This window comes from Thalia democratica, chromosome 2 (assembly GCF_965202585.1).
Source record: "Thalia democratica chromosome 2, ktThaDemo2.hap1.1, whole genome shotgun sequence".
NCBI classification, from domain to species: Eukaryota; Metazoa; Chordata; class Thaliacea; order Salpida; family Salpidae; genus Thalia; species Thalia democratica.
Window position 1 is genome coordinate 28,280,952 of NC_139166.1, and position 27,021 is coordinate 28,307,972.

Sequence of the window (27,021 nt, forward strand, 5' to 3'; positions counted from 1 at the left end):
TGCAAAATTGACCCTCCGTGCTAAATTGTCACTCGTGCAAAAATGACCCTTCGTGCATAAGTGTCTGCGTGCATTATTGTCTGCTCGTGCTAAAATGTACCCTCGTGCAAAAGTGTCTTCGTGCAAAAGTGAACCTTCGTGCAATTTTGTCTACGTGCAATTTTATCTTCGTGCAATTTTGTGCTCTCGTGCAAATCAGTCTTCTTGCAAAAGTATCTTCGTGCAATTTTGTGTTTTTGTGAAATTTTGTCCCCTCGTGCAATTTTGTAAGCTCGCGCAATTTAGTCAGCTACCCGTATTTTAAAGTTCTATAGATTTATTTGTTTTTATTGTAATTTATTTGTTTTTATTGTAATTTATTCACTTTTTTCTGGCTTAAACATTTTTTAAATTTAATTCAAAATGTTTAAATTTAGAGTTTTATTTTGTGTTTTAATTACTGTAAAAGTGCAAAATAAAAAGCTGAATAGTAATTTTCAATATTGTTAAAAATAATACGGTTGTAACTTATTAAATAATTTAACATAAAAAATTATATTAAATAAACCAATTTAAAGCCTAGAAATAATTTATGTTAAAGACTTCTTATAACTTGTTTTTATTAGCCATTAAATAAACCTTCTTGTTATAACTTATAAACCAGTAAATTATTTAAATAAGTGTTTTACAGATTACTATAATCTGTTTGCATGTTTCATTAAATAGAAAAAATTAAATACGTTTAAATTTCCTTTCTAAAACTCCAAACTTTAATAAAGTTCTACACAGACGCATACTACAATAAAACAACATTAGAAACTTTTTCATGGTATTTAAAGTTTATGTTTATTAAATGATTTAGCATTTTTATTCAGATGTTTTCCTTGGCATTTTCAATCATTAATAAGTAAAAGAATATGTATAAGTTTTTGTAACCGTCAACTTGAATTTTTTTTTGTAAGTTAATGTTTTTAGATGTAAAGTTATTTTTTTTTATCATTTTATATATTTAATCAATTCAAAAACATACGTTGTATACATATTAAATTTAGGACTAAATTAAAGTAAAAACTTTAAGATTTTATCTTTGTAAACTAAATGCTAGCTTCTCTAGTCGATACTTAATAATTTTTTACTTCATCTTTGCTTTTAACAAAATCCTAAATAACTCTTATGAACACAAGCAGGGTCTTATTAAATTTAAAAATCGTACTTATTTTTAGTAATTTCTGAAAAAATCTCTAACACTAGCAGTTGACAAATTAAAATTTTAATATCTCTAGATCTAAGAAAATATAGGCTGTATTACAAAATTTATTTATAAACAATAAGTTCTACTTTATTTTTCATATGCTTTTGGTGAAGCATTATACTAAAGCTTAAAAGTAAATAAGTGTTAAATAAGTAAATAAAATATAAATAAAAAATTTTACATAATTTACTCAAATATTTCAGCTTTTGATATACTTTCTTACACGAAAAAAGAAATCAAAGAAGTAGAACAAAACTTACATTTCCTTTTTTGTAATAAGTCTTACAAATGGAAACCCATTTATTAGTTAGTTGAAATCAATTATAAATGTATGGTTTTCGAAAAATATTCAAGAAATAAATACAGCAGTCTTTGTTAATTCAGAAAAAAATAATATACTTTTTTTAAACTATTAACTTTTGAATTACTTAGATTTTTTTAAATTGTATTTAATTCAAATCATGAACAGCTACATTCGAAATAGAAAGATACCAAAAGCGAAGATTTAAGTTATATGAGAATATTAGTCCTTATTATTAGTAAAATGCCTCTTTAGTACGCAATTTTAACGGGTGCAAAACTACTAAAATTCCAACAACTCAAAATCTTTAAAAAATGATAACCACCAAAACCTTAAAAGGTAATAAATGTTTTATTTAAATGCGTATGTAAGTGTTATTAATACCTACAAACAACTTTTTTTGAAAGTTTTCAAATATTTTAGGAGATATGGCTAAAACAATTTTTTTAATTACTTCTTATAGTATTTTTTTTAAACATAAAAAGTTTTTGTAGGTAGGAGTTAGTTAGACCTACATATGCATTTGTGGTTTTATTCAAACATATAACAGTTTTTGAATTATGGCTCTTTATTATTTTAAGAACAAGATTTGTCGGAAATTGAAATTGCTTACTTAAGTAGTACAATTCTAAATGGCAGTCAATTTTTAAAGACAAAAATTTTGCTGTAAAGTTTATGTTTACTAAAACTTGACTACTTAAGAGAAAGATTACTGTATAACACCGTCCTAATATAAAAAATAAGTCTGATCAATCTGTTTATGCAAGTGTTAAATTATGTAGTAGTGTATATGTCAATATTTAATTTATATACTCATTGAACTACAAAAAATAAACGCTCAAAATGTTTGGTTCTAGGACCTGGTGCACGAAAAACCTTTCGGTATCGAGTCGCACACCTCTTTGATATCTTTAACGTCTTGTCCAGGACAACTAAGTATTTTGAAAATATATGGGAATATTTTCTATTCGACGCGCCAAATTTAACAGAAAAAGTCTTTTACGGGGTATATTTTTTTAAGTCAGTGGGTTGTATAAACTTAAAAAATTGTACTACAAAAATTTAAGATTTCTCTAATTACAAAATTCAAAAAGTAGTTATTTAATAAGCAATGTTCAATACAAAACTTTAACTAAGAACACAATCAAATATTGTTTGATACAAAAATCTCTATACTTTTTGATTTTCATAGGATATTATAAGATTTAAAGATTATTTTATAAATTCATAGGATATTATAAGATTTAAAGTACCTCGCGGACCAAAGAAATCTGTTGGCGGGCCAGATCTGGCCCGCACATCACCGAACCCAAAATATAAAAACGTATAGCTAATAGAAATTGTTAACTGAAAACCAGTTTTGTTAATTAAATAAAAAGTCTGACTATTAAATAAAAACTAGCAATTTCTTTAAAATATAAAGTAATGCAATGTAATTTTTTTTCTTTCAGTAAATAATTTTTGTACCAACTCAGACTATTTATTTTGATTTTTCTATGTAAGTATACTTTCTTTTAATAATATCAGTGATTAAAAAAATAAGTATTGAATCAGAACTTTTAGTGTGAAAGTTTTAAATGGACAATTACATTTTACTAGATAAAATATTTTAATTTTTTTTTTAAGTATTTAAAAAGCAACAAATACTTTATATGATGTTAGACTTTATTGTGATTTAGAGTTTAGTTAAAAAACACGGTCTAATCTTATCTCGTTTACTTTAAAATTTGTGTTGATCCAGCTTTACTTGTTTTCTTTTTTGTTAGAAATTTCTTTTCTAAATGTAAAATTAACATTTGTTTCGGCCATCATCAACAAGGTTGAGATGTTCGCGCCATCAACAATAAATAATAAATTTTAACAAATTTTAGAAAACAAATCAAATGTTATATTTAACTGTTATAATTGATGAAACTAGTTGTAATATCAATAAAACTGTTATTTTTGGTATAATAAAAGTTAATAACTTTTTTTTTTTTTGTTTTTATCTTCATAAAAAAAAATTGAAGCAAAGAAGACTTTAAAATAAACAGAATTATATCTAATTAATAATAAATTCTAAATTAATTTAATAATTTTATAATGCAGTGAAATTTTATAGAGCAGTGAAACGCCGTTAGTTGAAATAAAGTTTTAGCACAAGAACATCTGTTGTATACATTCCGATAAGCTTAGCTTATCAGGATCTCCAGGATTTAACGCCTTATAACGTTACATCTTATAATTTTATAATGTGTTTTTTAACTAAATCTTATGATTAAAGTATGAAGGATACTTTCTTAAAAAAAAAACAGTTGTTAAAACATAGAAATAGTACTTCAAGCAGTCTGTTTTTTTCGTTAACTTTAAATTTTACTCAAAAATATTTATTTTGCTCTTTTGTTTCAAAAAGCATAAGAGATAGTTATCTAAAACTAACTATGAACAAATTCGTGAGTAATCTTTACAAGAAATAATTAGTAACTAAGTTTTGTCTTAACAAATTCAATAGAAATGTTGGTAGTTATTTTAAGTTCTAAAGTAAAAAGCAGGCATACCTAAGACGTATTTTAGTTAAATTTATACAAAGTTTGTATTACTTACTTTTTAACTTGACATTTTTCTTTGAAACCTTTTGCATTTTAGTCAAACATGAATGTTAACTTTCTTAACAATGAAAGTTTTTGTTTTAAAAAAGTAGGTAGCAAGCATATCTTCATAATATATTCCCATAAATACTTAACTGATTTAAGTTTCATAAAGTTAGTTGTTTAAGAATGTGTATCTTTTAAAAATACATAAATAGCCTTTATTGATGCAAAACTAGTATATTTGTATAATATCTTGAGTATTATATATCTAAAAGTCGATCTCAAAAATACATTGTACATTTAAACACTTTTTTTGTGTTTTTAAAACTAGTATAAATCAAATTTAACGTTTAGATTTAAAGCTAGCTAACTGATAAAGTTATATTGCTTATTGAACAATAAAAAGGCGCTCAAAAAATTTGGTCTAAGGACCCGGTGTACGAAAAAACCTTTAGGTTATCAAGTCGTACACCACATGCTTATAAAATTTTTTACGAGCTATTACACATAATATTTTTATCATCTTAATATTTAAATCTTTAGTAATAAAACAGTCAATTAAACGAAATGAAAGAAAAGAAAACGAAAATTAACTGAATTTTGTATTTAAAAAAGTACTTAAAAACTTGTCTAATAACATAAGAACTAATATGTATATATATAACTGATATGTCTGATAAAAAACACATGTAAATCAGTACTTTATGAACAAGGAAACCTGTGGCGAAAGAAGAGAGCAATTAACACCAGCTCTCTTTTTGATGTAGCGCAGGGATCGTTCATGGGTGCAGAATTGTGTGAATTAGTAGGACTTTTTTTGTTAGACGGGTTGAAAAATATTTTTGGTTTAGAAAGAGTTAGGCTATACAGGGACGATGGTCTAGCTGTACTGCCTAATTCTTCCGGCTTTAAAGTTGAAAGGCTGAAAAAACAAACACACGCCTTCTTCAAATCTATGGGGTTACGAGTCACTTTTGAATCACCGATGTTGACGACTGACTACCTAGATGCGAAGCTCAACTTGTATTATTTCTCCTAGATGCTTTATAAAAAGCAAAACGCAAAAATTATGTATATAAATAAGTGTTCTAGCCACCCAAAAAGTATTATAAAACAAATACGAAAAATAATTAATCAACGTTAGAATAAAAGATCAAGCAACAAAGAAAACTTTTTAAAGACAAAGCACGATTACGAATTAATAATGAAAAAATTCGGTTACGATGAGAAACTTAATTTAGAAACAACGGAGCAAAAAAAACAAAACGACCAATAAAAATAAAATAAAGCGAAATATAATTTGGTATTATCCCCTATTCTGTAGTTCATTCAAAACAAATATCGGCAGAGAATTTATAAATCTAGTAAAAAACATTTCAACAAAAACAACTCATTATTAAAGATCTTTAACAAACATAATACGCGAATAAGTTATTCATGTATAGCGAATATGGAGAGGCTAATTAAGTCACACAATCAAAGGATTTTAAACAAAAGTAATTTAATCGAAAATCAATGTAATTGCGCTGGTAGCTGTAAATGTGATTTGAAAGGGGGCAATTGCCGTTAAGAGAACATTATTTACAAGGCAACAGTTAACTCTGACTTTGAAAAGAAGTTCTACATCGGCTTATGCTCAACTCAGTTCAGATTTTGGTATGCTAACCATAAAAAAAATTTTAAAGGTGGTGTAAAATAAAATAAGACTGAACTTTCAAAGTATGTTTGCGGCCTAAAGCGCAAAAACAATGATTTTTAATTAACTTGGGAGGTGATAAAAAGAGCACAGCCAATAGCAGATGGTGATAACCCTGTTTGTAGGCTGTGCTTAAAAGAATCAACAGCCGTTATGTGTGCGTTTAAAAAGGAAGGATGTTTAAATAAGAGGAGTGAATTCATATCGTCTTGTCGACATATGAAAAAGATCCTCTTAAAATACAATAAATTTTAAGTATTTTATAGTCACTTATTTGTGGTTTTTGTGAATTTTTATTTGTTTGATTAGTTAGATAGAAAGATCAATTTTTGTACTGAATTTTTGTAATGCACAATATTACGTCATAATGTTTTTTTTTTGTATAACTTTTGCATCTCTGTTTAGTATAGTGCTTGTTGATTAAATTGAACTAGCTGATGATTAAATCGTTTAGCTTTATGAAACATATGTACTAGTGTTTTAAAATCTTTTTTTTAATAAACTATTTAAAAAGCTATTTAAGTAGGCTCTGTAGAAGGTGTTCAAGTTTGAATAATACCTTGTTTAAATAAATATATATACATATGTAACTTTAAACTAACTTTTAAAAGGAGATGAACAATACTAATAACAAACATGTGAATACTTTAATGATAGGTTACAACTTCTTTAAAAAAGGTAAAAATGTAATACGCTGAAATATTTTTACATTAAATCTTATCAGTATTTTGTTCTAAAAGTTTAATTTTTCTTTTTTATTTAATAACTTTGCTTGTAAATTAAAAATAATATTAAATTTCAACAGATAAATAAGTGTTGTATAATTTTTTTATAAATTAAAAAAATGAATTCTACTTTAACTAACCTAAATTTTATAAATGAAAATATATAGATAAGTACAGTAACATTTATGCACTTAGGAAGAAAAAAATACAATAACAACGAATAATGATAAAAACAACAACAAACTCCTTCTATTTTGAAATATACTTTATTTTTTGTTTGAATACTTGTCTAAGTCTAAAATTGTAATAAAAAAAAGTAAACCATATTTGCAATCATAAAAAAGAAAAAAAAAAACTTATTTATGAATTCTTTAGAAAAAGAGATTTTTTAGCATAAGTTTACTTGAAACAGTTATCGCCGCTTAGAATTTAAATACTTAGTTTTCTGTTAAAGTATATAAATCTATAACTTATTTTTTTACATTGGCATGCTAAAAAATGAAAAAACAAGAAAGTTTGTAAGTATTCTGAACTTAATTCAAAATAGTGATATTAAAAAATAATCTAAAGAATAACCAGATAGAAAATGCTTCAATCTAGACTAAACCACTGTTATTGTAACCAAACAAATCAACTTTTGAACAATAACAAAATAAATAAATAAATAAATAAGAAAAAAAATTTAAAAAATGGGTAGTAAATGACAAATACTATTAACTACTTAAACAAAAGCCAATAGACGAGTAGCAATAATCACCAATGACCTTGAAAATCACTATTTAATAGATAACTTATAAGTTCATCATGGAACTTTTTAAAATGGCTTATATTTTTATAACATAATGGTAGCTTAATCCATAACTTACTACCAAGGTAGGATAGCGATTTATGACCTATTTTGATCTTGAATCTAGGTAGGAAAAAATTGTTTCTGAAGACCTCGTATGATAATTATTGACATTTTTTACACTTTTATAGTAAATAATAAAGTTAGCCTGTAACAAATTATTTTTCAACTTAAACATAAACCGACCTAATTCATATAGATACAGATATAATATATAATAGATATATAGATATAATAGATATATAGATATAATATAATAGATACAGATCAAGATATAATACTTTTTTATGAGTTTTTGATTCTGTTACACTATCATCATATTTCTTATAATGTATGCATCTAACTGCTCTATTTATGAGAACATTAGTATCATTTATACATTTTTTATTTGCACTTACCGGCACAACAAGCCATATTAAAAATTGCTCATATGCAAAGAATTAAAGATCAATTATAATGATTTTAAGATTTTAAGAAGTGTCTCGTTTTATATAATACAACCAATGTTTTTTGTAATTTCGTTTTTATAGTTTTAATATGTTCTGACCATTTTAAGTTCTTGTCTATAATTATTCTCAAATATTTATAGCTATTTGTGTTAAGATCTAAAAAAGTCTTTTGAAAATTAATCAAATTATAAAAAAAATTGTTCGTATCTACATTTTAAGTTTTATTGTGTTTAACATTAAGACTGGATGTCTTTTTTAGAGTTTAGTAAAAATACTTTCTTTGCGATAGATACATATGTTCTGTCTTTCTTATATTTTGTTTAGACCAGGGTTTCCCAAAGTGGGCGATATCGCCCCCATGTAAGCGATTTTAGTAAGTAGGGGGGCGATAACTGTTAAGGGGGCGAAAGGGGGGCGATTTTTAAATTTTGGGCAGTCATAAATTTTTTACTTTTTATCTTGCTATTTCACTAATTTTAGCTTGCTTTAAAATATTTGACCCTGAGTTAAAACTTAAACAAAACAAGTCCATTTTGTTTACGTAAAATTAAAAAAAAAATTAAGTACCTATGATTCCTTTTTTCAAGTAAATTACATATTTTTCTCATATCTTTTCTTATTTAACAACTACATAGATCATAAACGATCGGAACCCCTCTCACCATTTCATAACCTGACATATATGCTATTTGGGATAATAAATAGTTTGTAAAAATATATTTTATCTATTATTAACTTTCATTTCATGTTATTTCCAATTGTATTTTGAAAAATCACAAAGTTAGACTAAAAAATAAAGCTATACAGGGTTGTCACTTTAACTGGAAAAACCTGGAATTTGACAATTTAGGATTAAAGATCATCTTAAAATATTTAATTTAGAACATGTAGATAAAAATGTAAAGTTTTTCAGAAAACGTCGAAGGACTTTCTCACACCATTGGGAAAAAAACGTTTATTCCTGTTTTAAAAACAGTTAAGGAAAAAGTCATTCATTATAAAAACACCAGTATTGTTTTACGTTTTATCCTTCTAAGCAACAACTGTGAAAAGACGTATAGATGAAATGTCAGAATGTGTTGAACAAAAGTTAGTTCGAATGATGTGCAATTTTTTTTTCGATGCACGTTGACGAGTCAACATTTCCGCGGAATAAATGTCTTCTTCTTGTTCACATGCGTTTAATAGTTAATGATACAACGTACCAGGCACGTAGCTTGGTACGTTTCTGCAAATCTACAGAAACGTAAAAATTTGTGCAAAAAAACTCGCTTTTCTTTCGATTATTCAGCCTTTAAGACTTTGTTTCTTTAGCTTCAAGTATTCGTTTATACTAAGTGTTGCACTCCTGAGAAATAATTTTATTTTTACGGACTTCCTAGCGATTTTAGTGTCGTAAATATTGAACAAATTGAATACATCTAAATTGTATACAAATAGCTTAGTGTAAAAATCTATCATCAAATAGCAAACTATTGTAAAAAAATCCATTTCGAAGCTGTAGATTTTTTTGTCTTACAAAAGAGTAAATACAGATAGAAGATATATAAAAAGATAAATTTTAGAATAGATGAACCTCAAAGTAAGGTAACATGAAGAATTAACTTTTGTTTTAAATCAAATTGGCTCTCTGAGTTGAGTGTTTTAAGATTAAATCCCTGTGGTTGACAAATAAAGAAAAATGAAAAATTTTGAAACACAGATAACAATTTCATTTCCTTAAGTTTTATCAAGAAAATTAGAATCTATTAAATCAGAAAAAATAACACAATAAAACAAATAGCTTGCAATAAGATGAAAAATTGAAAAACTCAATAATATAAACATCTTTTAAGAATAATATAAACAATTTTTTTTCTTATATTTTAGAACTTAATTTATTAACTAAAACTTGTTTTAAAGATTTTATAAATGCTTATTAAGTTAAAGTTTTTATTTTTCAAGATGAACATAAACAAATTATAGTTTTTTATTGTATTTTAGAACTTTATTTTTTAATTAAATAGGATTTAAAGATTTTATAAATGTCTACCTTAGTTAAAGTTTTTATTGCATTTTTTAGCAAAGTTAAAAGATTTAAATTGTACATTCTAGCCACACACTCAAAGTATTCTGGATAACTCTAGTATATTTAGAGTTTTATTTTTGAACTTAGGCTGACTCAGTATAGTTTTTTTTTTTATCTTTGAAAAACTAAGGACATTTTAGGTTTGTTAATAATGTCATAACAAATGTTTTTCTAGATTTGAATGAGATTTTGTTAGCTAGTTTTAATAAAATTTTATTTTATAACTAATTTTGTAAAAAAATCATTGATAAATTTGAAAAGTCAGTCTTATTTCAAAAAATTAGAAGAAAAATTAAAAAATAAAATCCTGGAATTGGTGTTGTTCATAGGGTAGAGCTGTTGTTAATACCTATTTTACTTGTATTGTTATATTATTTGTTTACAATGAGTTTGTTTTCTATGCATATTGTTTTATTATATGAAGATTTTTTTAGAGTTTTTAGTTTATTTCCTAATTTTCAAAGATTTTTAATTATATCTGTTTTTTTTTCATCTTTATATTAACAATTTTTAAGTAGTTTACAAAATTACAAAAAATAAGTTAGTACATTTGTATTTTCTAGTTAGCTTTACATTTTGAATATTTTTTTTTGAGTTTTATTTGTATTACTACTGTAAACTTGGTACACTATGTGTGGATTTTAACAAATTTAGTTGTTTTACAGATTTTTAAAACTAAGTTTAAAAGTTAAGTTTTCTAAAGTTAAAATTATGCAAATATCATTTGAAAGTAAAATAACCCACTTTGTACCATTGACACTCAAAGCTATTAACAAAATCAATCAATCTGAGGTTTAGTTTGTTGCAATGAGTTCCAGATAAGTACTTCAAGAAAAAACTCTTTGAATGTTATTTTAAGACAACTATGTAAAATATAAAGTTTGTTTCAACTTGTTTTTAAATGTTACTGTAAATTTTATTTTTCTACAAGCATTGTTGTTTACAATATAAAGATCTTTGTGTTTTATATTTTCTTTGAACGTATCAAGATTATGGATTGTATCTGTTGTTTTAAAATAAGTTTAAAAATTTTAGAGTGGTTTACTAAATTTAAAAAATATATCAGTTTAATTCTTTAATCTATGTTTGATAAATGATAAAAAAATTTAAAATAAGTTTGATACAACGTTTTCAATCTAAGATTAAAAAGAATAAGTTAGCACTATTTATTTTAACAAGTGTATAGTTGTATTATAAATTCATAACAAGTTTAATAAAAAAACTAATATATTTTATTATTAAAAATCTTTATGTTTGAATTTATTGATATGAATCACATTGTATCTGAAAAGTATTAATGTTTAACATTGAAGGTTTGTTGTTATTTAACTAAGTTGTTTTATTTAACAACTTTGTTTTGTAAAAAAAAGTTTGATTCTTTTGACGGCTTTTTCTTAACAATTTTTTTTTAATAAGAAAATGTTTTATTCTTTTTTTACAGCTTAAATCTTTACGCTACAAAAGCTAGTAATAACATTTACAAAGACGAGTACTCTTCCTTTCTTTATGAATTATTTTTGACAAAATAAAGTAATTGTACATCTGAATTTTATCTAATGTTGTAAACTTTTTTATTTTATATCCTTTTTGTTTTTTATTCAACTCCTAAAATTTATGATTTTTATTTTAATAAAAGCAACAATTTTCGCAAATATTTTTTGAAGTGGGGAAACTGTTTTCAAAGTTATATATTTTAGGCCTATCAGTAATACTGATAAAATTAAATTCTTACTTAATATTTTTATTTAAATAAAAGGTTTTATAGGCTCATAAAAGTTTCAACACATAAAGAATTATAGGGGGTCAAGAGCAGTACAACTTGCCTTGTATTCAGTTATTCATTATACTTCAACATTCTACTTACTTTTAAACTTTTAACAAAACTGAACACTTCCATATAAAATTAAAGGTAGTTAAAACTACTCCATTTCCGTTATGACGTCATCACACATTCTTCTTGATTTTTTTTTGCAGATTCGTAATTTTTTAGAGCTAGCTACGTCCCTGCAACGTACGAAGAACTAGCGTTCTCAAAACTAGTGGAAACGCATAGCACAGGAAGGCTTTGTTTGAAAAATTTAAAAAATATTTTGAAGTAAATAAAATACCTTCAAAACATCTTATAGGAATTGCAACAGATGATGCTCCATCTATTATAGGAAAGTATCGTGAGTTAATCACATATTTTAAAGAGTTAAACCCTGAAATGTTTACTGTTCATTGCGTTATACATCGCTAACATTTAGTTGCAAAAGTTTGAGCGTCCGTTTAAACGACCCATTAAACTTAGTGATAAAAACTGTCAACAAAATAAAAAGGCATGCTTTACAAAGTCGTCTGTTTAAACAGCTGTGCAATGACAATGATGAGGTTTTTGATAATTTGATAATACGTACAGAAGCGCGATGGTTATCAAAAGGAAACTGTCTAGAAAAATTTTTGGCTGTTTTTAATTCAGTTATTGATCCAACGATTTGAACAAAACTTTACAAGGTAAAAACTTGAACTTTGTGAAAGTCAAAAGTAAGATAACCAGTATCAAAAACCAACTTGAACTGTATGAAAAAAATTTTAAAAATAATCAGTTTTCACAGTTTGCAAAAATTAAAACTTCAAATAAGTGAAGGTGAAATAGAAGTACTTTCATCTCATCTGGAACAGCTTTAAGGTGATATTGATAAACGTTTTACTGACGTTTTTCAATAAAATGTCCCGAAGTGGATTTTAGATTCCTTCGAAGCAGATCTTTTGAAGTAAACGGTGCTTTACAGGAAACTTTCTTAGACTTACAAACTGACCTTGAACTTACAGTAAATTTTTTTCAAAAAACGACATGAAAGCTTTTGAACTTAACAAAAACTAAGGCAAAAGTATCCAATCATTTGGGAGGAAGTAAGATTGTTGTTTATAGCTCTAGCTGAACTTCTAGCTATGTTGTAAAGAAAGCTTTCAGTTTAGTTATCAACATCTTCAGCAAAAAATATAATCTAGATATATTTAAAGGAGGTGACTTGAGGCTTTATTTTACTGATTTAGAACCAGATATAGAAAAACTTACAAGCAGTCATGAAGCTCATCCTTCACATTAGATTAGACTTCAGTAGCAGACATTATTTTATGTAAGTTTTTTTATTTGATTTCTAAAAATATTTCTTATTTAACCTGGTTTGCATTGTATTTAAATTTTATTAAGTTTTATTCTTCAACAGGTTTGGTTAATTCCTAATGAATATTAAATACGGTAGACTTCTTCTTCAGTTCGCAGTTTTTACCCAAAAAAACGTGCAAATTTATATTTTCTTAAATTTAACTTGAATAAAGTCTATTTCTAATTAAGTATTAATAAAACAAAAAATTTTATGATACTTAATAGCTTATATATATCTAATGTTTAATGAATGTTTATTTTATGTTTTAGTGGATTTTATGTTTATTCATAACATTTTTGCATTATAACATATTGAAGCTTGCCATTTTGTAAAAAATGATAACGATTTTTTGAGTTCGCACTTTTTGGTTTCGTTCAAAGATTTTTGTTATTACTTGTTTAATCTGTATAATTTTTAAAAATCTTGATAACAATTAAAGTTTTATTTCAAAAAAGTATTTTTTTGTCTTTAAAAGAGTATAGATTTGAGGTCTCTATTTGATATGACTTTAACTATTTCACTTAAAAGATTCTTAAAGTCAATTTTTTTTTCTAACTTGACTTATTATTGTTTAAAAATTTATGTATTAAGGAATTTTAAACTATTAGTATAACCGTTTTTTGTTTTATCTTACTTCAAAATATTTTGACAATTAAAATGTGTTGTTTATTTTAATAGTTCAACCCTAGTTTTTAAATTTTCATTATTTTCTTCTGTTAAATTATTATAGGCTGATAGCTAGAAAAAAAAGTTTATTTTTGAACAGATATTAATAATCCATCAAAAAGACTGCTACAGTTATAAAACAAAATTTTAACCTAATTAAAAGTTTTTTTAATTGATTACTTTCTGTTCACAGAATTAACTGTAAAATCTTTAAGTTTTTTTTTTTAATTTAAATAAAGAAAAAAAAATGTTAGAATTGAGGTTTAGTTTTTTAAAGATTATTCCAAGTCAAGTCAAGTTTTTAGTAAATATGGCTTGCTGACTACAAAAGTTGTCCACCACTGACCTAAAGATTTATTAGTTTCAAAACAATTCAAATTTTAATAGAATTGATTACAGATTACACAAGGCTAATTAATTAAGTATTTTAAATACTTTACTTGGCTTATAGGAAAATAACTGTTTTTTTTTTCTCAAGTCCTGTAAGTAACTTTGAACAAACCCAAAAGTGCGTGCATAAGTAGTACCAGACAAAATTACGTTTCAAACACAATTTTTTGGCTAAAAAGTGCGTACTAAAGAGAAAAATTACGTTATAAAATCACTGGGGGCGATTTTTATTCAAATTTCTGAAAAGGGGGCGATTTGGTAAATGAGTTTGGGAAACCCTGGTTTAGACCTTTAGACTTGAAACATTTTCTAATTTTTTTTTAGTGTACACAGTTTACAGCGGTCTTTTTAATCGAACCTTGCATATATTATAATTTTGATTTTCCATTTGTTGTAGTTTTTGTTTTATCTTTAAAATTATTTGTATAACTAGAAAGTTTTGTTGCATGTCTTTTGTTGGTGAATGCTGTTTTATAGATTATTACTTTTTTATAAGTGCAACACTTGTTGATCTTAAATAAAATTTTGCTTTGTTTTGACTCTTTTGGTGACAGTGATCATAGCAGGTTGTCGGTGTATTTATATAATTGCAACGTCGGTAAACACTTGCTTGGGGATTTGAGCTGTAGGATTACCCCCCAATTTGTCATTTTAATGTTGATAATCTAAGCTTGTGAGTGTATATCAATGGTGAACTACTAAGAGTTTTGTCGTTTAATTGATAGTTTTTTCAATAACTTTTTTAGACAGTTAAGCGGTAATAACTAAAAAACTATTTTTTGACCTTAGTAAAAGATTTCAAGTATGAACTGTAAATTGTTTAGAAGTAAAAAAATATGTATTGAATAAGTAAAATATAAAATAATCAAAATATTTATTTTACTTCGAGTTGTGCTTAAAAATAAGGAATAATTTGTTAAAAAATATAATCATTTAAAAAGTTTACCTAAATTTGTTATACTTGAACTTTTTTATGTCAGAAAACTAAAAAGTGACTTATTATTTTTAACTGTTTTCTGGTAAAATAAACTATTTATAATAAAAACTATTTTGCGTAACAAATTATTACTTTAATATTCTTGATAATTAAATGGTATTAAAAACCAACATATTTAAATAAGGTATTAATTATAACTAAGGATCTCTTTGATGCTATTTATTGAGAGAAACTTTGTTCTATAAATGAATCAACATATTTCTATAAAATGCCATTAAAACTTTAAGAGTTTTCTAAGCTTGTCAAAAAAAACCGTGAATATATAAAGTTACTAGATTACAATTAATACATAATAAATAAATCCGTTGTTAGTGATAAAATATTAGAGGTACATGTAAAATCCAACACTACATTTTACTAAAAATTTCAATTGAGAACTAATCCCAACTTAAAAAAAATCTTTCATACTAAAACATTCAATTATAGTCTTCGTTTTTCGTAGATAAAATTAAATGCTTTACAAATAGTATAAAAGTGATTATTTTTATTCTTGGTATACATTTTTTTTGTTTTTTTTTTGGTATTTAATTGATTATATATTGTCTTTAATATAATATTTTTTTCAATTTAAAATTTTTCTAACTATTATTAAAAATACTTTCTAAGACTATTAAACAAAAACATTATATAGACTGAGTAAATGCAGTTATAACCTTAAATTATTGCATAAAAATATTAAATTGAACTTCAAGATCAGAATCCATTCATCTATCAAGTTTTTAATAATACTTAATTACTGAAATTTCTTTAACTGCATTTTAGAAAAACTAATTTTCAAATAATAGATGATATAACCCGCTCTTACCAAAACATACATTTACAGGTTCGACTTAATCCATATTTCAATTAAGCTTATAAGTTAATCTATTTTTACAGAGTTTTTGTAATCTAAAAACAAATAACTTATCAGGTTTTAACAACATAAATTCTAAAATATGTTCTTCTATGCTCAGCTTTCACAAATAATTCGTGCTATTTTTGTAATACATTTGCTTAAATAGTGAAAAAATACATTGTTAAAATAATAAAGTTAAACTTTCTTAAAAATAACAAACTGTATACTATATACAGCAAAAGTATAACTTTTTTAAGCTACCAGTAAAAATATCTAGTTTTAAAATTTATGCCCTGATAAAACTTTAAGTAATTGTATGTCCCCGTGTCACATGAAGTAATAAAAAAGGTCTATTAAAAAGTTTTAAAAATTCTACAGGGTAGCAATTGAATTTTAAGAAATTTTTTCCACGATTTTAAACAACTTTTCTTGTCTCATATTAGTAGAAAATTAAATTAAAGGTAAAAATAAGGTTTTAATAGAATAAAATTACTAAAAGTTAATACTATGGTAATACTACTAAAAATAATAACATCATTTCCACGTAGAATTACCACTGCTACTGAAAGACGAAACTTAAGTAAACAAATGAAAAATATTTTTTTATTTTGCTTAAAATTGCTAGATAAAAAAAAAAACTTCAGTTTAATAAAAATAATATTTTTGATGAAAACAAGTATTATATTTGCAGTATGCTAAATACATTACAATATTTTTTTAAATATTAGCTCAATCTTATTAACATAAGGTAAATTATGAGTAGCATTTTTTATTTTAATTCAAGTTTACCGGACATATTTTAGAAAAAAAAAATTTGAAAACTAACGAGCACATATAAATAATTTATTTCAATTAGTTACACTTGCATTTCTTAAACGATTTCAATAAACTTAAGAACTTCAGATGAGTTTATATAAATAAAAACTTCATATTTACTAAAACTTTAAATTGCTTAAACTTGATTGTTGAAACTAAATCATCATGTCATTCACTTTATATATTATGTAAAACAACAAAAGTCAAAACAAAAAGTAAAGCTAAAAACTGTATTCGAGATTTAAAAAAACACAAAATTACCTATTATCATTTTATCAATTTTTATTCTTATAAGCATAAGAATTAAAATAAATAATCTTGAGTGGCTAGTTTAATACATTACTGCCACAAAGAAGCATAAGTTAAAATTAAAACAACTAGCATAGAAAGAAAATAAGACACTATTTAATTAATGGATCATCTCAGATTTATAATATTTCACACCAAATGTGGGCTAGATTAAAGTTAAACAAATGACTGAAGCCAGTAGACGATTTGTTTTTGTATATAGATTTTTGTTTCAATTTGTCATAAAAAAAAAAACTTAAGCTCATTTAACTTTAGTAGCGATATTAAAAATTTTTAACTTAGATAAGTTTTAATTGAAAATAAATACAATTCAAAAATATCTTTAAGTTAAAAAAAGGTAAAAATTAATTTATTTGACAAAAAGTTTCCATTTAGTTATAAGCTGTAAAACTTTTAACCTTAATAGTTATGAAATCAAAAAAGATTTAAACTTTTTTTTATAATCTTAAAACTTTAAATTCTGAAAAAAATATAAAAATTTTATAACTTTAACAATTAAGTTTAACTAATAATATTAACTAAAATTTTTTAATAATTATCACAACATATTAAAAAACAAACAAACACAATAAATAACTTGAACCATAAACAAAAGACCATAAACCAGACGATCTTTAGATACCCAAAATTAATGCCAAACTTACTAGAAAGTAGCATTATCTCCAACCTTAAAATTTCTGTCAACATTTCTAGACTGCTTCAAGAATTTTTTGTTGGCCTTGTTGAGATAATGACGGTGAAGATTTTCCTGAGCCCTGGAAGACCGGTCCGGGTCGTACTCCTGAACTTGAACGGCGCCGAGTTGGAACAGCTCCCTGATCATCACGTTGTTGGTCATCTGGAAACTGATCCCGGATCCGAGGCAGGATTTCAAGAAATCGAACTGAACTTTAACCGCCCACGAGTCCACTATGAGCCGGCTCTCGTAAACTGAAAACTGGTGAGACTCGTCGACGCTCACTCCTTCGTCCACCATCTGCGATTATTTTTAACAAACTACTTAAACTTTTTATAGGCATAACACAAAGTTTGCAAAAAAAGAGAAGTAGTGATAGACTTAAATTATATTAAGACAAAAATAGTTATATCAAACATTTTGTTTCTAATATCAAATAAAATATTTAGCCTAAAACAAATAAATATTAATTTAAATAAATAATTTTATTTGTGAGCATATTAAACTTGATTATGAAAGTTTTAACATAAACTGTTGAGATAATATTTTTAATTACTTAGTTGCTAACCAGTAAAACATATCTGAAAAAACTTTTTTGTTCTTTTTTGTCCCTTTTACTTCTACTTTTACTTGATTCAGTTGCAAGATCTTTCACTCTATCAATCAAATCATAAACATCAATCAAATCTTCAACAGCATCTCTGCCACACAACTCGAGCAGCAAGCATATAGCTTGTCCGGATTGCATTCTTACCTTTTAATTAAACACATTTTGTGATTTACTTAAGTTAAATAAAGCAACTTTTAATAGTTTTTTTTTATGTTTTTATTTTCATAAAATATGTATTTTTAGCAACTTTTTACAAACATTAAACTACTGCAAAATAATACATATACTAGCCTAGAAACTAGATTATATTAAAACTTTTTAAAGCTAGGATAATCTAAACTGCTTATCGCACAAAATGTCAAATGTTGAAAATTACAGCAACAGCTAAAAATGGGAATGGGTCTAAATTGCACGAAGATAAAATTGCACGAGGTTACTAAATTACACAAGAACAAAATTGTGCGAGTGCAAAAAATTGAACGAAGACGATTTTGCGCCAAGGGTCAATTTTGCACGAGAGCAAAAAAAACAGAAAAATAAAATAAAATAAATTCTATAAACAAAAAAAACAAAAAAAAAGTTACTGACCGAGGGTAAGGGTTAGAGGTAACAGTGATAGTAAAGATATAAGATTAACTAATAAAAAAGTATTATTAAAAAAAAATTAAAAAAATTACCGACGAGGGTAAGGGGTAACAGTGATAGTAAAAAAAAATTAAAACTAATAGAGAATTTAAAAAACAAAAATAAAAATTTTTTATTTGTGCAAAAATGTCTCCGTGCAAAAGTACCTTCGTTCAATTTTGTACGCTCGTACAAATTAGACAGCTACCCGCTAAAATGGCATTACATCTTATTGACATTAAGTACATATATAAAAAAATTAAAAATCTTACTTGAAGATCGTTGCTATGCAAAAGTTCAACTATCAATTGACAATAATTCTTTAGGACTTGCGAGATGACGCTTTGTGAGGTGATGGTTGCGAGAAGGCACCACGACGACAACGCTGTTGCGTGAATCAGGTGCTCACCAGGTTTCAACACGGGGGAAGTCCCGTCTCCTTTCAAACACGATTTCTTGAACAAGGCTGAAAACTGATCCATGGATCGGCTGATCGATTCCTTGTCGAAGTTTGTGAAAAAAGTCAATGTTGCCAAAGCAACACAACAAGCCGATCTAAACTCACTGTCTTTTTTTGTGTCTCTGTAAATTATAATCAACTCAACAATTAAAGTAAAATTGTATGCTATATTAAATAATCTTCTGAGATAACATCTGAAGTTCATTCGTTATAAGCAATTATTATTTTATTTTTTTTTAAGTAACTATAAAATAAGCCCTCTGTAGATTGAAATAAAAGCTCTAAAGAGAAACTAGACTACTTCTTAAAGCAGGGTTTCCTAAATTCATCTTTTAATTGCCTTTTACGCAGAAATTTATGATATAATCGCCCTCATTAGTTATTTATTGCACACCTTAACAGTTTATTACCAATTTACTTTAACCGCACAACTATTCATTACCACCTGAGGTTGCTCACTTTAGATAAACCGTGTATAAATTCTACCTCATAATAAAATATTGAAAATAAATCTATAATTAGTAACTTGCTTTTAGTAAAAACTCTATGACTGCGGAAAATTTCAAATCACCCATTGGCTAGTTTATTGCCTCTAGAATTACAAAAACTCTTAAAAATGAGCGATATCCATTCTTTTAAAAAACTCTCCCCTAAAGCTTCACTTTTTGTACATGAATTGTAAAAAAATTAAAAACATGACCCTTAAACTAGTTATGGCCAACTGATGTAATTGAAACTGCTTTGGTATGATAATCTTAGTTATGTCACCAAAACAATTTTTTATCAACTAACAAACAAAGCTTTACTGGCATGAGCTTTTTATTAGTTGTATACCACACAAGTAAAAATATGAGAATCCTTAATAAAAAACGTTATATATTAATTAAAGACTTTTTTTTTTTGTTTTGGTCAAACATTGAAACTTTTTTATTTAAGTTTACAATAATCAATGAATGTTTATATTTATGCTCAATCAAAAAAAAAACTGGGTCGCTTTTGAAAAACACAATACTCTGATATACACTATAAAATTAAGTTTATAAAATTAATGACTAAATGTATAACAAAACAGTAATTTTAACTTTAATGCAAAAAAATACTTGAAAAATTCCTGAAAGTACATAAACTATATATTTGAAATACTTTTTTTTTAATACTTAGGTAAAGTTTTTATAACATTTTGAAAATTTTTTGAACTATGTTACCAATTGCTTAAAGTTGATTTTAAGTTCTTAATGACTTTTGAAACATAAATAATCAAAATTAGAGAGTTAATAAATTTTCTTAGCAATATATAGAGAGCAATAAATATAAATTAGTAAAAATTACTTATAAATATATACAAATATCTTATTCCACAAGCTTCAAGCAACAATTTGTAATTTGTTCATAATAGTCTTTATATTGTAATAAATCATAAAAAAAATTAAGATTTAACTTTAAAATACAAACATAATATAGTTTTTTTTTCATTTTTTATTAATATTGTTAATGTAATTTTTATCAATAGAACCATTTTTAAATGTTTTTTTTTCACAAGTTTTAAATAAATATTATAATGAAATGTTACTAAAGATTAAATTTTCATAAAGTTGACTATGTTTTGAAAATAACAAACAATTATTTGTTATAAAATGCAGCTTATAGTTCATTAAAGAATTCACATAAAATTTAAAGAAATCTTTTATAAAAAGGTTGGACGCCTTTCTACCTTGTTAATAACTATAAATTGTCTATAAAAACAATCGTTACAATATTTTGCTTTTAAGTAGATTTATAAAAACTAAATTTAAAAACGCTTTTGAAAATAGATAATTTACACATAGTGGAAAAACTAGCTTACTTAATAACATTGCCTAACAATGTGGAAAACTGATCATAGTATTTAACTTCATCGTCTTCGAAATCAAGTTGCATAATAACGTGTGATAATAACTGTGCTGCTAATTTTCGTTCTACTTTGTCACTTCCTCTCTTAATAATTTTTTCCAATGCATCCAAAAGTGTTTCCTGTTATCAAATATTTTTTGTTATTGTTATTTCTTACCAAAAACAATCAATTTAAGTTTACTTCATATAGATACCATTTGAAAACTCTGTAATACATGGACAAAATCTATATTCAATAAAAATAGCTGCTGAGCTTTAACTAAAACTAAACTAAAACGTATAAGATTCTGAACTATAGATTCGTTATAATACAAAAATAGCAATAGTATTAGTTTCAAGTTTATTTTGATTATTAAGGCCATATGGGGTTTAAGAATTAGAAATAATACTGGTTCTTATTTTCAGCTTAAAGTATAAACTCTATAAAATACTTTTTAGAGAAATAAGTAACAAAAGATTAGATCATTGTTTTAAAATGTTTCTTATACATTAAGGCCATAGGGGGGGGGGGGGGGGGGTAGAAGCCATTTTTTGACCAAAAATAACATATAGACTTATATTATAGTAAATTTCATAATCTTTCAGATGCTTTTTTTAGATTTTAAAAAAATTAAGTAACTTTTTTTTTATGACCGGTTATATAAAGGGTTGTCTTTATAAAGGGTATATAAAGGGTAACTTTAAAGCCGTTTTTCTCGAGTTTTTAAAAACGGGCTTTAAAATCTATCTTCTCCTTCATTTTTCAAGCAATCTTCTTCAAATTTTCAGGAAATGTTCCTTACATTATGAGAAAAAAAAGTTATTTGTGAATTTTAATAAGTTAAAAAAATAAAAATTTTATGACAAAAAAAAAAAAAAAAGTGATTTTTTATCAAAAAAAAGGTATTTTTACTTGAAATTTTTTAAAGTCACAAATAACGTTTTTTTGTTATTGTATAAAGAATAGACTGTAAAAGTTTGAAAAATTGCTTAAAAAATGAAGGAGGAGATAAATTTTGAATGCATTAGTCTTTTTTCGCCGTTTTAGTTTTTCCTTCCCCATAAGGAACCTGTTATGCGGCCCGACTTTGGCCGGTCATATCTCAAAAACTAATTCGAATTTTTAAAAACGGTAAAAAGCAACTTGAAGCTTAGTAAAAACTCTATAAAATAAGATCAACTTGTAAAAAACATGGCCTACCCCCCCTATGGCCTTAATGGAGGATAAATTAGTCATAGCTATTATTATCAGTTTTTTAATACTAAAAATTTAGGTTCTCCTAAATTTTCAACGCAATTTAATCTAAAATTTTTGGAAATTTTCTTTTAAACTTTAAGAACAGTGTTAAAAGAATATTTTTGAATAAAAAAATTTCATAGCCAAAAAAAATTACTTAAAATAAAAATGAACTATTTTATACATACTGTTCATAATTTGTTAGTTTAAACTGAAAAAATAAAAGTATATTTGCTCAAAATCTTTAGAAAAGGAAATGTTTTTTTTGTGAAAAAGTCTACTATTACCTGTTCAGATTTCGTCTTACTATAAGAACCTATTGATTTCTCAAATTTTGATCCCTTGTATCTTAAAAGTTACTTTTGATGAAAACCGGTTTAAAAAAACTGATAGCTTAGTCACCAATGTGAAAAACAAGGCTACTTTTAAAAAGTGATGTAAATTGCCTTTTTATTAATTACTATAATCTTACCTGTTTTTAAAACAAAATTTATCAAATACCCATGTGTTCTGGACCAGTTTTCTTTTTCAAACAAAAAACAATTTAAACAAAAACTTTAAAATTTACAATGAAGTTAAACTTTTTTAAATTTTAGTTTTAACAGAAAACTAAACTTTTACTAAGAGAAATTATGTATAATTCATTTCTCAATACTGATCATAAAACTAATGATAACTGAACTATGACTAATATCATACTAAACGGTATTTTTCAACACTACATTATATAAAAATCATTACTATTTTTAATTAATAAGAGTTACTCTATAAACGTTTTATCAGAAAATCAAGTAAAAATAAATAGTGTATGACACGATAATATTCTAAAAATAATAGATTATTAAAAGCCATACTGTTATATATTGGTTCAAAATTTAATTGATACATAGCAAACCCTATTTGAAAGAACGTACTTACAATAAAATAAAACTGTTGATTATATTATTAAAAACTTAATAAATTTTTGTCATATCTAATTTCAATTAAAACTAACAGCAAATTGTTTAAAAGTAAAAATTTGTGTTTATACTACCATTAAAGTAATTAAGAAAGAATAAAATACATTGCAAATATTGAGTATAAGTAATGCTTTCTAGTAATTTAAGAACATTGCTTACCTGATATCTTTCGAGAAAATTATCTAAAATTGTGTTCATAAAGTGCTTTATGATTGTATTTAGGCATTTCACTCGAAACTTTGCATTTTTTTCAGTCAACCCTGCATAAAAAGTTACATTTATATCAATTTAGAATTAAAGAAATAGCTTAAATTATTAAAAACGCACACAAATCAATAATTATGTGCTTCAGACTTAAACAAAGGACAGTTTTGAACCTTTTCGGTTTTAAGTTAAAGATAGGTTATAAACTATGGGTGGTCTCAGAGATTACAAACTGTAGTACAGTGGTGAAGATTTTGCTGCTTGTAATGGATTAAAAACAAACTTTTAATTTTGTGCAACAGTTAAACCTATGCAAATCGGACACCTACCCATTAGTGATAGTAAAACTTTATTTAAACAAAACAATAAATTCTATTTATAACAAAATATTTAAAATATCATTTACAACTAAAGATGAACAAAAAAATGCTCACTTACTTGTTGTATTTATTTTATAAAGATTTTTAACAAAATCTGTGTATCCTTGTCAAGTGATAAATTAAGTTCAAATTACTTTTTTAATGTTTAAACATATTATAACGTATAAAATTAAAAAGAATTAAAAATAATCAAAAATTTATAATGTAAAACGTGAAAAATAAAGTGAAAATAGTTTAACTTTTAAATAGTTAAATTATATGTTAATCTTAAACAGTTTAAAAAATTTCTTTCCATTTGATGCAACTTAACTATTTAACTAGGTTTCTTTTATTTGTTTAGCATAAATTAAAAGCTATAAAAATCTCTTTTCATGAATCATTTTGAAACTTTTACAACAACTTACATTGGAACTGATAAAAACAGGGTTGCAGTCAAATTCTGACAATTCAAAGTCATTACAAAACAAAAATAAAAGCCATATTTACAAAATCAATTTAAATTTTTTTTAATCTAATGTAGGTCTAATTAATAAGATTATGATTTTAAAAATATATAATTTAAAAAAAGTTTAATTATTAATTTCATTTAGCACATCATCAGAATAATATTGCTAAAAACTATTGCTATTATATTGTAATTTTAGTTATATACAGTGAATTTGAAAAGTCTAGCTAGAAATTGTTACGTCATAAAGTATAAAAGTCTGTTTAAAAGGTTTAAATTAGAGTTAAGTTATACTTTGCTAATCTGAAGTTACAGTAACCTCTCGCATATTTACGCACTCGTGACGTTACGCTTTCTCGTTTAGTTACGCATTTTAGAATTCTAAAAATTTCAAAAAATAAAATTCTTACTTAATTTAATATTGCACAAATAAGGTTTATTGTATAATTTTAATTTAAAATATGTTTTTGAATACTAACTCGCCTCTCTACATCTTTAGACTTTGTAAATTTATGTTCCTTGATTAATTGATAAGCTTTTAGTTATACCTCAGTATATCAGAAATTTTGTTAACAATAAGAGATTAAATTAAAATTCTAAAAGAAATAAGACTGTGTTAAATAATGAAAGTATAATGAAATAATGAGAGTTTAAAACACAAATAGATAATACAGCACTCATACCCTATATATAAATAAACATAGATTAATATAGACACCACACCATTTCTTAATTGTAAACAAGTGCTTAATTATAAATTGAATTTGCTTAATAGAATAGAATGTAATTGTTAAATATCAAATAAGTCACACAAAAATTAAGATAAAATCTTCTTACTATTAAAATTAGTAAAATTTTTCTACAAGTATTATTACTTTATATAAGTTTAAATTCTTATTTTTGAACATATGTATAGTTTTAGTTTTTTTTTTCATATTTATAAATAAAGTAAACAAATTGTTTAAAGTGGGAAAGTCCCCAGTCTGCTTTTAACTAAAAGCAATATCAAAAAAAAACCATTATAGTAAGTATATTTGGTACCTCTGGTATGTTTACGATCTCTCATATCTTTACGCACTTTTTCTGTGGACACAATGTGCGTAAATAAGCGAGAGGTTACTGTATTTAAAAATAAGACAAAATTGTTCAAACAAAAACATTTTAGATAGTAGAAATTTTACTTGAAACTAAATTAAAAAAAAGTACATTACAAAATACAACAAAAAAAGACAACCATAATACTAAAAACAAGCCATTTTTATAAAATTTTAAATTGTAAAAATCTCTTTCTTTGCAAATTTTTAGCTCGTAAGTTCTAATATACAAAGATTCTAGAACTGAGAGATGGTGAATTCCAAAGCAAAAATTCTATCCAGAGCGAGAAACTCTTTTAGTATAATTGTTGTTGTTTTTTGTCGTATTTTGTAATGTACTTTTTATTTAATTCAGTTTCAAGTAAATTTTCTACTATCTTAAATGTTTTTGTTTTAACAATTTTGTCTTATAAATAACTTCAAATCAGCAAAGTATAACTTAACACTAATTTAAACCTTTTAAACAGACTTTTATACTTTTTGACGTAACAATTTTTAGCTAGACATTTTTAAATTATTGTATATAACTAAACTTACACTACACTATTATCAGCTTTTAGCAAGATTATTCTGATGATGCACTAAATAAAATTAATTAAGGGTATAGGGGATTAACACCTTTTTTTTTGAAATTTGATCTTATTTTATATAGTTTTTACTAAGCTATAAAATGCTTTTTACAGATTTAAAAAATTCAAAATAATTTTTGAGATATAGCCGGTCAAAGTCGGAGGCAACAATAGGTTCCTTATGGGAGGCGCAAAAATTTAATCTAACAGAAAATTTCACTAAACAAACATTTTGGAAAATCACCTATAACTATATTTATGCACAACACTTAAGAAATCGGAACTAAATATTTTTTTAAAGTTAATCTACAAAAAGGTATTATTTGATTAAGGTTATGTGTTATTTTGAAAATTTCAATTTCATTAGAAATTCTGAAGTATTAGTAAACAAACCTTCAACTGCTTCTGCCAGTTTGCCTTCAATGAGTTCAATACGCGAAAACTCATTAAGATCATTGGTACCGTTGCTGCTATAATTTGATGTGTTCATTGTGTTCATACTAAAATGTGATTCAGTATCACTATCATCTCCACTCTCATAATTTGGCTTCAGTATTGACTTTAGCAGATCTTCTTCAGGTTGTTTACTTTTTTTGCTATTTCCATTCCGCTTTCTTTTGTTCTTTGTCATTTTGTTGTTTTTTTATAACTTAAGCTATGATTTTTGTTTGAATTATAAAACTAATACAATTTGTTGTGTTGTTAGTATTTCAAATTATTCAGCAAAAGTTTTAATTCTTCATAAGAATATAAAAGCAATATATTTCCATAAGACACATGTAATCTTTTCAATAAACTTGTTGTATTATACTAAAACAAATCTTAAACTTAAAAATTATAAGGTT

At 25.1% G+C, this 27,021-nt stretch overlaps 1 protein-coding gene across 1 annotated transcript; it reads right to left on the reverse strand.

Annotated features, from left to right (window-relative positions):
• Positions 1–16,913: 16,913 nt before the first annotated feature.
• Positions 16,914–26,826, reverse strand: LOC145829603 (interferon-related developmental regulator 2-like). Its single transcript, XM_082937445.1, has 6 exons — positions 26,570–26,826; positions 23,644–23,744; positions 21,263–21,429; positions 19,232–19,541; positions 18,294–18,479; positions 16,914–18,025 (listed from the first exon to the last, which is right to left on the reverse strand). Exons 1-6 carry the CDS (start codon positions 26,805–26,807, stop codon positions 17,693–17,695), a joined length of 1,335 nt encoding a protein of 444 aa, XP_082793571.1. The 5' UTR covers positions 26,808–26,826; the 3' UTR covers positions 16,914–17,692.
• Between the last annotated feature and the right edge of the window lie 195 nt (positions 26,827–27,021).